This window comes from Rattus norvegicus, chromosome 5, assembly GCF_021556685.1.
Source record: "Rattus norvegicus strain SHRSP/BbbUtx chromosome 5, alternate assembly SHRSP_T2T, whole genome shotgun sequence".
Lineage (NCBI taxonomy): Eukaryota > Metazoa > Chordata > Mammalia > Rodentia > Muridae > Rattus > Rattus norvegicus.
The window spans coordinates 79,832,656-79,844,721 of NC_141538.1; the positions used below are offsets into that span (position 1 = coordinate 79,832,656).

Genomic DNA, 12,066 nt, shown 5'->3' on the forward strand with positions numbered 1-12,066 from the left:
CATTGCTGCTCACAAACCCTTAGAAACTCGTGGTCCATGTCCACCATAAGCATTTCTTGTACACTTTGAGACAGTGGCTACCTGTATATTTTACAGATGAAACCTAGATCATCCAGTTTGAAATTCACTGCTTTTCTACTACATTGCATGAAGGGTTCCATCCTCTAGAGGTCAAGAAACCATCCTCTCCATAGTACAGCCCCTAGTGAGGGTTGGGGGGAAAGGGGTCAGCTGTTCAGATGTCCTCCAATGTATAACTTCAGTGTTTGTCTCATTCGAGATCCCTGCAGTGAAGTTGAACGAGCTGCTTGAGAACTTTTATGTTACTGTCAAGAAGAGTGACGGCTCAGACTTCCTGGCTACCTCACTTCACGCCATTCGCCGCGGCCTGGACCGCATCCTGAAGAACGCTGGTGTGGGCTTTTCCATCACCAGCGGTACCTTCAGCTCCTCCACCAAGAAACTCAAGGAGAAACTGTGGGTCCTGAGTAAGGCAGGGATGTCCGGTGCCCGTTCTCGAAATATTGTCTACTTCTCCCTTTCTGATGAGGAGGAGATGTGGCAGGCAGGGTGTCTAGGAGATGACAGCCCAATTACTCTCCTGTCCACAGTGGTCAAGTACAACAGCCAGTATCTGAATATGCGGACACTGCAGGAGCATGCAGATCTGATGTATGGTGACATCGAGTTGCTCAAAGATCCACAAAACCAGCCCTACTTCGCCCGGACAGACAGTGTCAAGCGGGAGAGCCGGAGTGGTTCGACTAGAGTGTGTCATGGGAAAATCTACCATGAGCACTCCAGGGGACACAAGCAGTGTCCTTACTGCCTCCTCTACAAGTACATGTATATCCACCGACCACCCACCCAAATGGAAGCCAAGTCCCCCTTCTACCTTACAGCACGGAAGGAGGCCACCGATATGGGCAGCGTGTGGTACGAAGAGCAGCGAATGGGCTTACGCTCTCTCCGGGGAATTGTCCCAAATTTAGCCAGGAAGATCAAGCTGGAAAACTGTGAGAACTTCACCTTCGTCTCCTTCACTCAGGTCTCCAGGCGACTCGGCTCCCATAGCTGCTGCCAGTGAGCCCTCAGGGCCAGGTCACAGTCCTGCTTACTCAGTGGCCACAGCTGGGCCTCAGCAAGCAGGTTCTGAAGCCACAGAGGCTGATGTCTTCGCTCCATGATCCAGCTGGCCTCTGTTACTACAGCCGGCCATTCCTCAGACTTGAGATTCACTTTTACATAAAAGTAGATGACTGGATAATTTGGATGTTTTATCTAAATGTGAGACACCTTGTTAAATCAACACAATAGAATATAACACATTATAAAATTACTATATACAAGAGTGAAGAAATTCATTTTATCTAGTGCCTTTTTAGCACAGGTTTTCTTGGAAAAAAAAAAAAAGAAAAAGGAAAAAAATGTTTGGAGTAGTTACTTAAATATCCCAGTAGCCCGGTAGCTTTAGAATGGTATAGAATTATATATGCTTTGTTGGGTTTTTGTTTGTTTGGTTTTTGTTTTGTTTTTCCCCCCACATAGGGACCTAGAGCAGGAGAGGCAGACATAGAGAAAGCTTGCCTTCAACACCCCGTGGGTACTCTGCCAGGGCAGCTGGCTGCTCACTGAGATAAAAGATGCGTTTGCTGTGCTGTCCATAGAGGCAGTTTGGTGAAAGGAAGCTGAGCCTCTGAAAGGGTGCGTGGGAGACACTGCGTGCTGTGGATTCGGTGTATGCACCTCGAGGAGTTCTAGTTAGTGGAGGGTGGACTTGGAAAGCCCCCTGTGACCCAGATGTGAAAACCTCCTGAAGCAGAAGTGCCTGTGTCTGTCGGTTCTCCTTTGAGAACAGTTGCTGTTTGAATTTCCATTTTGTTTGCTTTGTTCTTTAATCTGCTTTTTACATCTCAAAGTTGTGTTGGCAGGCGTCCCTGGACCTGTGAGCCATGCTTGACTAGGAGAATCAACAGAGTAAGCCACAAGGAAAACACTCCCTGGGCATTGTAAGGACCCTGGGAATCCTGTAAGCTGGCAGTAGTAGTAGGGACCCTGACTTAGGCAGCCTGCCTGGAAAGCAAGCCCAGCACAGGGACACAGTTACTGGATCAGAGCGTCACGGGAGGGAGGTGATTCCTGCATTTAAAAATCATTTCACACTGATAAAAGTCAACCTGACCATGTGTTATTTAAAAAGCAGACTTTTCTAGTAACTACTGTGAATATATGTTTTTAAAAAGGAGCCCAAAGAGTGCTAATTAATAATAGTAATTTCTACTCTATTTTCTATTCCAGGAAAGACCTCTTTAATTGTACCATTATGTTCTTGTGTGTGCTTTCTAATCCAAATTAAAATTCCAATGCACATTCATATTGCACAAGTCTTTAAATTAGTTATGTCTCTTTCAAAGCATTGTTTTAGTATTTACTTAAAACCAGTTAAAGTCACTAGTCACTCAAGTATGTGACTCTTTACCAGAGAAGACTCAGCCAATGCTGCCTTAAGGTCTCATGTTGTTCCCTTTCTAGTGACTACATGTCTAGAGCTCTGTGTACTAGGTGGCTTTCCCCGGGTAGCAATAAGTTTTAGTATCTCACTCTGTGTGTAAATAACAGGATTTGATAACCAGTGTTCTCACTTGATCCCGTGTCTCGGTCTGTAGTGGTTTCCAATTGTGATTTTAGGTTTTGGTTGAGAAGAGATAGGCAAGCCAGGTGGGGCGGCGCACACTGTCAATCCCAGGACTTGGGAGGCTGAATAGGTGGATCTCTATTAAGGCCAACCTGGTTTACAGAGCTAGTACCGGGACAGCCAGGGCTACACAGAGAAACCCTGATGGGGGGGGGGGGGGGGAGAAGAAGAGAGAGGCATAAAACATTAGTCTTCTTTGGTTTGCTAAACACCCAGAGGGTGTTTTGTTTGTGGCAAGCAGAATCATCTGTCAGTTCTGCATGGAGGGTGGAGCTGACTTGTATGGCCAAGCTGCACAGCTTGCAGCTTAAGTACGGACCCCTTCGATTTCTTTTACATAGCTTCAAAATGGCGCCATCAGGTGTGCCGGGATCTTTTCAACGTTTCCATAAGTAGCAATAACAGTAGCAATAACTGACCGGAGGCTGTTAATCTTCCTCTTATCTGTAACTTCTCAGCATCTCCTAACCTCTCTGCCTCAGCTTGCTTGCCCATCACCTCCTGGATACACTGTAACTTCTCAGAATTCAGAGGGGAACAATTCTAAAAACTCAGGGGTCAGATTTTCACTTACACCTGGCAGAATTTGAACTCTTCTGAGTTAGAAGGATCATGGGAGTAAAGAACAGGTGTGCTTCAAGGACCGCCATATGCCGTGTACACCTTTGTACTTGTACAGACGTGTGCATGTGAAACACGCTTTAAATCAATGTGTGTGTGGTCAAGCTGGGTGAACCCACTAGCATGGCAAAGGAACTCTCTGCATGGGTGGCCTTGCTTGGGAGGAAGCCAGAGAGCGTGTGGCTGAGGTTCAAATGAAGCAGTCATTCTGTCTTTCTAGTCAGCTCCATACCATCTCCACAGGAGAAGGGAGGCAGCAGCTACAGCTGTTCTCCACTCACCTCCAGGTTTCTGGGCTCCACAACTGGCGTGGTTATCAATGACTTGTCTGTTGGATCTGGATCTGGGGCAGCAGCTCAGTGGTAGAATGCTTGCCTCGTATGTGCAAGGGCTTGGGTTCAGCACTAAAGAAAGAAAGTCTTTCACTGGTTCACCTAGATGCAAGTTGCCTCTGAGCCCTGCATAAGGGAGGCAGCCATCTGTGTTCTGAGAGGACCCCTAGATCTTGGGGGAGATCATTCCACAACACCATTTGTATTGTTCTAACAGGAGCTGAGTTAGGCATGGTGGCATACACCTACAATCTCAGCACTCAGGAAACTGAGGCAGGAGGCTGGCTATGTGTTCAGGGCCAGCCTGGGATACAGAGTGAGTCTGTCCCAAAAAACTTAACCTTCATTAATTAGAGTTCTAGAGATGCTCAACCTTTCAGAGCACTGGCTGCTCTTCAGAGGACTTGTGTTCAGTTCTAGACACCCACATGGCAGTTCACAGACTGTGTCTGACACCCGATTCTGGCCCCTCCAGGCACCAGGCACGAACATAGAGCACGGGCATACATGCAGGTACAACACCCACACCAAACCATAAATAAAAGAATTGTAGCTGCTGCCTACCTAGAGCCTACAAGCCTCTCTCTGGTAACAGTCTGCCAGGTAATAGGTTATCATCCTGGTGCAGGAGATCCCACTGGACATGAAGAGGTTATCTGCACAGGAAGCTGTATTTTGGGCATGCAGTGAACTAACTTACTTACTTTCTTTCTTTCTTTCTTCCTTTCTTTCTCTCTCTCTCTTTCTTTCTTTTCTTTCTGCTCTTTCTTTTTAATTAAAAATGTTAGTAACACGTTTTACTCATTTCCTCCGTTGCTGAGATTCTGTTCCTTGTATTTCTAAACTTGGAGAGGAGACCAAACCTGTAGTGTGGTGCAGTGAGCACACCCGTGCCTGTGACTTCTACCTCCAGCACAGCCAAGCCTGATACCTCACACACACGAAAAAGCGAGAAGGAAGACCAGAGGGGTCTTCAGGGGCTAAAGTTTTTCCATTGTTTTCTGTATTTTAAAACAATACTGTATCTAACCAAAGCTGTGAAAGGAATGTTCTCTTTGGCCAAGTGGCATGGTCCCCTTTCCCTGGATTTTATTCTACTTTGTCAGCTCAGACCCATAAATGTTGTTTGAAAAAGAAAATGTGAAATTCTACTACTTTTTATACTAATTCAGTCTTATTAAAAGCATTGAGTATTTCAGCATGGTCATAGACATGCTCGTTAAGATCTGAACAAGATGGTATTTATGCGGAAATTGAAATGTCCTGGCAGATCCTAGGCGCTCCTTCACAGCTCACGCGACTCTGCTGTGGTATCACTGGGCCAGCTCATGGCCAGGGCTCACACAAGTCATATGCTAGGCTAGAATTTCTCCGTATACTAGCATGCCTTTCTGAAAATAAATTTTTTTCCTAATTTTCAAGTTTCAGAGTTTCTATAGTTAATTTGTCATCTCTAGACAACAATGCCATTTTTGTCTGTTGAAACTAACAGTGGCCATATTGTTACCACCCAAGTGAACCAAATGGTTACATCTCATGCTTTCGGGTGGCTGTCACTTACTGCTTTTATAAGACAATCGCTCTTCTAAAAAGAAGGGGAGCTTACTTTATGCATGGGTAAATATGAGTGAGAAGACCCCAAGGAAGCTGGCCGCTTTGCCCTGGACAAGCCCTGCTGCAGTCTGAGCACAGCCTGTTGTGGCGCTGTTAACAGAGAGCTGTGAGCGCAGCCTAGTGAAAATTTCAAACCCGTGTCCAGTTTAAGTAATTTCACTTCTAAACAAAAGTTAAGTCTTTGTCAAAAGAGAAACATTGTGTTACTTAAGCCTTGTTCCTGAGATGTCTCTTGTGCTTGTCTACGTGAATGAGTGGATTTAAGCTAACCGTGGTCATGCACACCTCGAATCTCAGAGCCTGGGAGCTGAGGTGGGGGATTGCAAGTTCAAGGCTAGTGAAGCCTAATGGTGGGGCACAGCTGCCCCTCCTTGCGGAGAGGCCAGGAGGAGGTTGAGGACTATCCTGGGAAATCCCGACCAGGATGTCAGCCACGTTTGACTGTTACCCACAGTAGTTTGAGCAGGTCCGGCTCTGTGCCCACCGTCCAGGAGATTTTCCTCTGTCGCTCTGCACAGTCATGTTGTTCATTTCACTCAAGGTCCTCATTGCTTATCTGGTGCAGCTGGTATGGAAATTAACCATTTCAGGAAATACTTAGGACCACTCCAACCCCAAAGAAAGAGTGTCTAATGTGTTGGTAAGTACACAGTAGCCCCATCACTACTCATACAGACTACATAGCTTCCTCCTCCCCCACAGAAATGGAATAGCTCCTAAGCCTCAGGGGCTACTCCTATATCCACCCAGTTTTCAAATGAAGACCCCAGTCAGACCTCCACTGGGAAGGATGCCCCCGAGCTGCCGCCCCCTCTCTTAACATTCACAACCGCTCTGCAGAGTGCATCTAATTATACCCATGTAGTTGTTAAGCAACCAAGACTCAGATAAGTTACTCTAACTTCCATGTTCTCATAGAGCTGGAAAAAGTTAACCAACGTCACATCTTGATTCCAAATCTAATACTCACCAAGAAATCAAAAACCTCCCTCCTTCAGGCCTACTGAAGTCCATTTAACTTTGTAAAAGTTCATTTTGGAACTTTTAGCCAGGCATGGTGGCACACACCTGCGATCCCAGCAGTTGGGAGCGGGAGGCAGGAGGATCAGGTGTTTGTCCATCCTTGGCTACATAAGCTAGCTTTGGCTACTTGAGATTCTGTCTGAAGAGATCAGTTAAGAACTAACCAGCCATGGGGCACATTGCAGAATCAGGCCTGGGAAACTAGATGACTTGTTCCTCCAGAGTATAGCTGGGGAGGTTGGGACTTAAACATTAATAGCACACTTATCTGGCTGTGAAAAAAAAATTGTGAATACTGCTTGATGCCTGTGCCCACCCCAAGATGGCTCCTCACGCAGAATAAGGCCCCCAAGCCAGAGGTGCTGAGTAGCCCCTCTAACTGATGCTACACCATGAAGGGAGGAGTCTAGAGCTCACCTTCCCTTTGCCAATACACAACCTCATCTATCTCCCTGACTGACTAGAAAGCAGAGGGGACATACAGACGCTAGTGCTCTAGAATAAACAGTCAATGACTGGGTAGCAGGAAGGCATATTTTTATGACTTCTTGTTCATTGTTGGTTTAGAGATCCAGAACACCAGGCAGTAGAAGAGTTCAGCAGTAAAGCACCCCAAGACTTCATGTAGTCACTGGCTTGAACTTACACGGTCCTCCTGCCTCAGGTTCCATGTCTGACCGAGAGCATTCTTGTATAATTGTAAGAGCATAATCTGTTTCTATGTAATGCTAAGTTATCTTACACGGTTAGGGGAGAAAGGCAGCAGAATGGGATGGAAACAAATGGATCAGAAAGAAGGACTCTTAAGGAAAGTTAAAACGGGGATGGAGATGGCTCAGTGGTTAAGAACAGTGACTGCTCTTCCAGAGGTCCTGAGTTCAAATCCCAGCAACCAGAGGATGGCTCACAACCATCTGTAATGGGATCTGATGCCCTCTTCTGGTGTCTGAAGACAGCGACACTGTACTTATATAGAATAAATAAATCTTTAAATAAAAAACAGAAAGTTAAAGCAGGAGTAGGTTGAAACCTATATGGGAAGAAAACAATACTGAGCCTTAAAAGCAGCAATTAATGTGAGGGACAAATGAGCTTTTTCTGCATAGAAAGTTTTTGATGAAGATAAAGCTTGAATTTGCTTTTCATGGAAAGACTACAGAGAAACAAGAACTTACCTGACCAAGTCTGTGTTTATAACGCATCAATGAAGGCAGGAAGCCATCTCTACGGAAACGAGCGTCTGGCTTCCACTCCTCTGCAGCACCAAGTGCTGAGAAACAGCATTTTAAAGAGAAAGGTTTGCCTTTGGAGTTTTATATGTTCATATCTAAAATATTTGTTATGATAAAGTCCAGCTACCCTGCAGCTCACAAAACCTCATCTAAAATAAATAAGTCTCTAATTTCAGTGTCTGCGGAGTGATAAACATTGGGTCATTGTCCACTAGAGGAGAGACAGGGTAGAAGTCGTACATCTGAAAATGCCCAGAGTCCTCTCCTGAATGTGCTGTTGTGTCTGAAAGTAAATTCAGTGCTGCATTGCTGAATTTTATTACTGAATAACTCATGGCACTTAGAAATAGAAAACTCGGGGTTGGGGATTTAGCTCAGTGGTAGAGCGCTTGCCTAGCAAGCTCAAGGCCCTGGGTTCGGTCCCCAGCTCCGAAAAAAAGAAAAGAAAAAAAAAAAAAAAGAAGTAGAAAACTCAGATACAACTTTTCAAGTAAAATCTATTTTAGACTTTTCCTACCAACAATTAAAACACTCTCGTGGAAAAGACCATAGTTTTCAAGCGGCCAAAGCCAGGGATTCTCCCCCACCCACTCTGTCCTGGAGTCACAGAACCTGAGCTGGGCCTGCTCACTGTGTCCTGTGTACTGCTGTGTCCTGTGTGCTGCTCTGCTCTCCCCCAAATCAGCAACAACAGGTACAGCATTTGACGGTTACCGAATGGGTATATGTCCCTTTTAAAACTAAATACATGGGAGCTGGAGAGATGGCCCAGGGGTGAAAAGCACTGACTGCTCTTGCAGGGGATGTGGGTTCAATTCCCAATACCCACATAGGAGCTCACAACTGTCTGTGACTTCAGTTCCAGGACATCTGATGCCCTCTTCTGGCCTCCACATGGTGCCAGGCATGCACACGGTGCACAGCTATTTCCTGCACACAAACATCTGTAAAATAAATTCTTAAAAAGCTGGATCAGGAGGAATGGAATGTTCTAGAGTGGAAACGTAAGTTGGATTTTAATCGCAGGAAGCTGGCCAGGGTGGTGGTGCTTTCCTAAATACCTGAAATTCTAGACGTCTGTCTGAGTTCAAGTATTGTGAAGGTGTGGGTGTAGCTCAGCGGTAGAGCACCGGCCCTAGGGTTTTTTTTTTTGTTTTTTGGTTTTTTTTTTTTTTTTGTTATGTTTGTTTGTTTTGTTTGATACAGGGTTTCACTTTGTAGTCTTGGATGACCCAGAACTAATGTAGACCAGGCTGGTTTCGAACTCATAGACATTCACCTACCTGACTCCTCCAGGTGCTGGGACTAAGTGCATGTGCCACCATGCCCAGCCAGGCCCTAGTTTTGACACCCAGCTTGGAGTGGCAGCAGGGAGCACAGTAGGAACAGAAACATGGAAGACACATTCCTTCTGGAACCCAAGTGTTAGTGTTGGCGGTAAAGCTGGGTTTTCTTGTTTTCATTTGCTTGCCCTGGGCAGACTTGAGAACAAGAGTGAGGGTGCCCTCAGCCTCCTCACTCAGCCCCCACAGCAGTGTGTGCTCCTAGCTGTCTGGCCAGGTTAAGCTCTCAACTAGAGTTTCAGTGACCTCAGATGTTTCCTTTAACTTAGCAACACAGGAGTTCTCAGATCACTTTGTGTTTGAATGAATCTGGAGTACTACAAACCCTCTCCTCAGAGACCTACAATCCCTTCCGGGTGGAGACCAGGTCTTCTCTTGCTTAGCTGTGATTGACAAGTCTGACTTTACCACTTACATAAGTAATCTGCTGTCTTAAAGTTTTAGTGTTTTCTATGTGACAGTTCCTTCTTTTGTCCCCCCCCCCCTTTTTTTGTAACAAAACTGTGTTTGCAACGTTTTTTATTCTCCTGGGTGTTTTTAAACACACTAGAAAGGTCTTTCTGGCTACTGTTCATTCACTAGTCTGATTTTATTGTACCCTTTCCAACTGTTCCTCCCCTGGTGGCCACATCTGGGAACACAGGGATGTGCACCGGAGCCCGGGAGCTGCGGGCTCTGCAGCTGTCTGGTGTCTGCCTTGGAAGGTGTTCTTACCCTCTGGTCTAGTAGAATCTCTTACTAATTTGGAATGTTCAGGCTTTGTTTGTTTGTTTGTTTGTTTGTTTGTTTGTTTGTGCTTTAAGATGTTGGTTGGTTTTATTCTTGGATATGCAGCTTTACTCTTTAACCCAGATTTTAAAAATAATAAAAAATAATAATGTACATTTTATGTCTGTTTTCTTAAAGTAGCCTAGTTATTCATACACAACATGCAGCACTGGGCTTGAGCAATTTTACGGCCTGTCACATCCCTGTAAGCGGTGTCTCGCAATGCCGGCACATGAGGACTGGTCCCTTGCCCGCGTCTGACGCCCCTGGAGTCATGTTGTCCCAGCTGCTGGTCCTTTGAAAATGTTGCAGACTCAGTCCCTTGGTGTGCCCATCACATACCAGCTGCTGTTCGTGCCTTTACCTTATGTCTTACTAATGGATTTAAAGCTCTTTGAGTGTTGTTACTCTGAAGGCGTTTAGTCCTCAGAACTTCCAAGTAGAAGTCTGTCTGTTACAACAGCTAAACTCATTTCTAAGAAACAAAATTTCATGAATATTTCCAGTAGAATAGAATTTGGAGTCTTATTTAGGTTTCTGTTGCTATGGTAAATGTCACGACCGGAAGCAATTTTGGGAGGATTAGAGCTGCAGTACATCAAGAAGGGAGATGAGAACAGCAAGCAGAGGCGGGAACTGGAGCAGAGGCCATGGAGGACACTATTTACTGTTTGCTCAGCCTGCTTCTTCATAGTAGAGAGGACCATCAGCCTGTGGATGGCGTCACCCAGCGTGTGCAAGGCCCTCTCACATCCAGAAAACGGACCACAAGCTTAGGAAAAGGATGATCTCATGGGAGCATTTTCTCATTTGGTTTGCTCTTCCCAAATGACTCTAGATTGTTACTTTGACATAAAGCCAGCCAGCACATGTAATGGTAAAAAGATGAAGATCTTTTCTCAAGAATTATCGATCCTCAAACAAGTTAACTGTCTTCTCCGTGTTGCCGTGATGGTTTGAATGAGCAGTTCCTCACTTTTTCAGGCATCTGAGGACTTGGTCCCTAGTTGGTGACACTGGGTAGGCTCAGGAGATAAGACTTTACTGCAGAAAATATATCACCTGGAGCAGGCTTTGACGTCTCAAAAGCCACCCAGCATTTGCAGTGCACCGTGTTGGCTTCCTGTTGGCAGATGGAACTCTCGCTGCTGCTCCAGCCACACTTCCCCGCCATGACTGACGCACGTCCCTCTGGAACCATAAGCCAATTGAACCTGTCCTTCGAGAGTTGCCTTTGTTAAAGTGTTTTATCACAGCAATAGAAAAGTAACCGGGGTTGGGGATTTAGCTCAGTGGTAGAGCGCTTGCCTAGCAAGCGCAAGGGCCTGGGTTCAGTCCCCAGCTCCAAAAAGAAAAAAAAAAAAAAAAAAAAAAGAAAAGTAACCAAAGAGGTTGGAGAGATGGCTCAGCGGTTAAGAGCACTGACTGCTCTTCCAGAGGTCCTGAGTTCAAATCCCAGCAACCACATGGTGGCTCACAACCATCTGTAATGGGATCCGATGCCCTCTTCTGGTGTGTGTGAAGACAGCTACAGTGTACTCACATAATAAATGAATAAATCTTTAAAAGAAGTGGAAAAGTAACTAAAAACTCTACTGTGCAATAATCATCTGAACTCAAGTTTTAAAACTTTGCTATCGCCTAAGCGTGAAAATGGCTTCAGGCTGCTTGGCTGTGACTCCCTTGTCAGAGGGCTGCTCTGTCTTTGGGAAGAAGCAGGGAAGACTTTACCTAAATGGTCTGTGCTGGTTGCTTTTTGACAACTTGACACAAACATACACACGTTTGGGAAGAGGAACCTCAGTTAAGGAAACGTCCTAGGAACGTGCCACAGGCAGTGGCCCAGGAGTGTTTTCTCCACTGTGGCTGGCGTGGGTGGGTCCAGCCCACGGAGGGTGGTGCCACCCCAGGCAAGTGAGTTGTGATAAGAAAGCAGGTGGAGCAAGAGGTAAGCATCGACTTCCATGGCTTCTGCTTCCGTTCCAGCCTCGTCTCCCGCACTGCACTCCTGCCCTGGCCTCCCTCAGTGATGGCGTCTGAGCCAGGAGCTGTAGGATGAAGGACGCCTTTCCTACTCATGCTGCTTTTGGTCATGTTTCATCACAGCAACAGACAGAAACCCTAAGACCGTTTCTTTCCGTCTCTAAAAAAAGTAAGGAAGAAAGAGAACGGAAAGTAGTTGGGGCTGGAGAGAATTCCGTTGTGAGAACACCTTGTTGATCGTCCCCATGGGTGCCTCCCAAAAGTCCACCACTGCAGCTCCAGGGAGTCTGACTCCAGCCCTTGAGGAGCTCCCACATACGCATGTTCACAGCCACACCGCACATACACATAATCTTTTAGGTTTAAAAATACCAAGGGGAAAAGGGATGTAGCTCAGGGTTAGAATACTTGCCTCACACGCACCAGGCCCTGGATTCGATCCTCAGTACCACAAA

The 12,066-nt window shown here is 45.9% G+C and overlaps 1 protein-coding gene across 4 annotated transcripts in view; it reads left to right on the forward strand.

Moving 5' to 3' along the window:
- The window catches only part of Kiaa1958 (KIAA1958 homolog), a 146,169-nt gene extending 136,427 nt beyond the window's left edge, over positions 1-9,742 (forward strand). For 2 of the 4 annotated variants that reach the window (XM_087659930.1, XM_087659929.1), the window contains one exon: positions 281-1,344. Coding sequence is in view for 1 of the 4 variants with exons in the window: in NM_001419541.2 (NP_001406470.1) it covers positions 281-1,087 (807 nt within the window). In the remaining 3 variants the exon portion in view is untranslated. 4 annotated transcript variants of the gene reach the window in all.
- Positions 9,743-12,066: the final 2,324 nt, after the last annotated feature.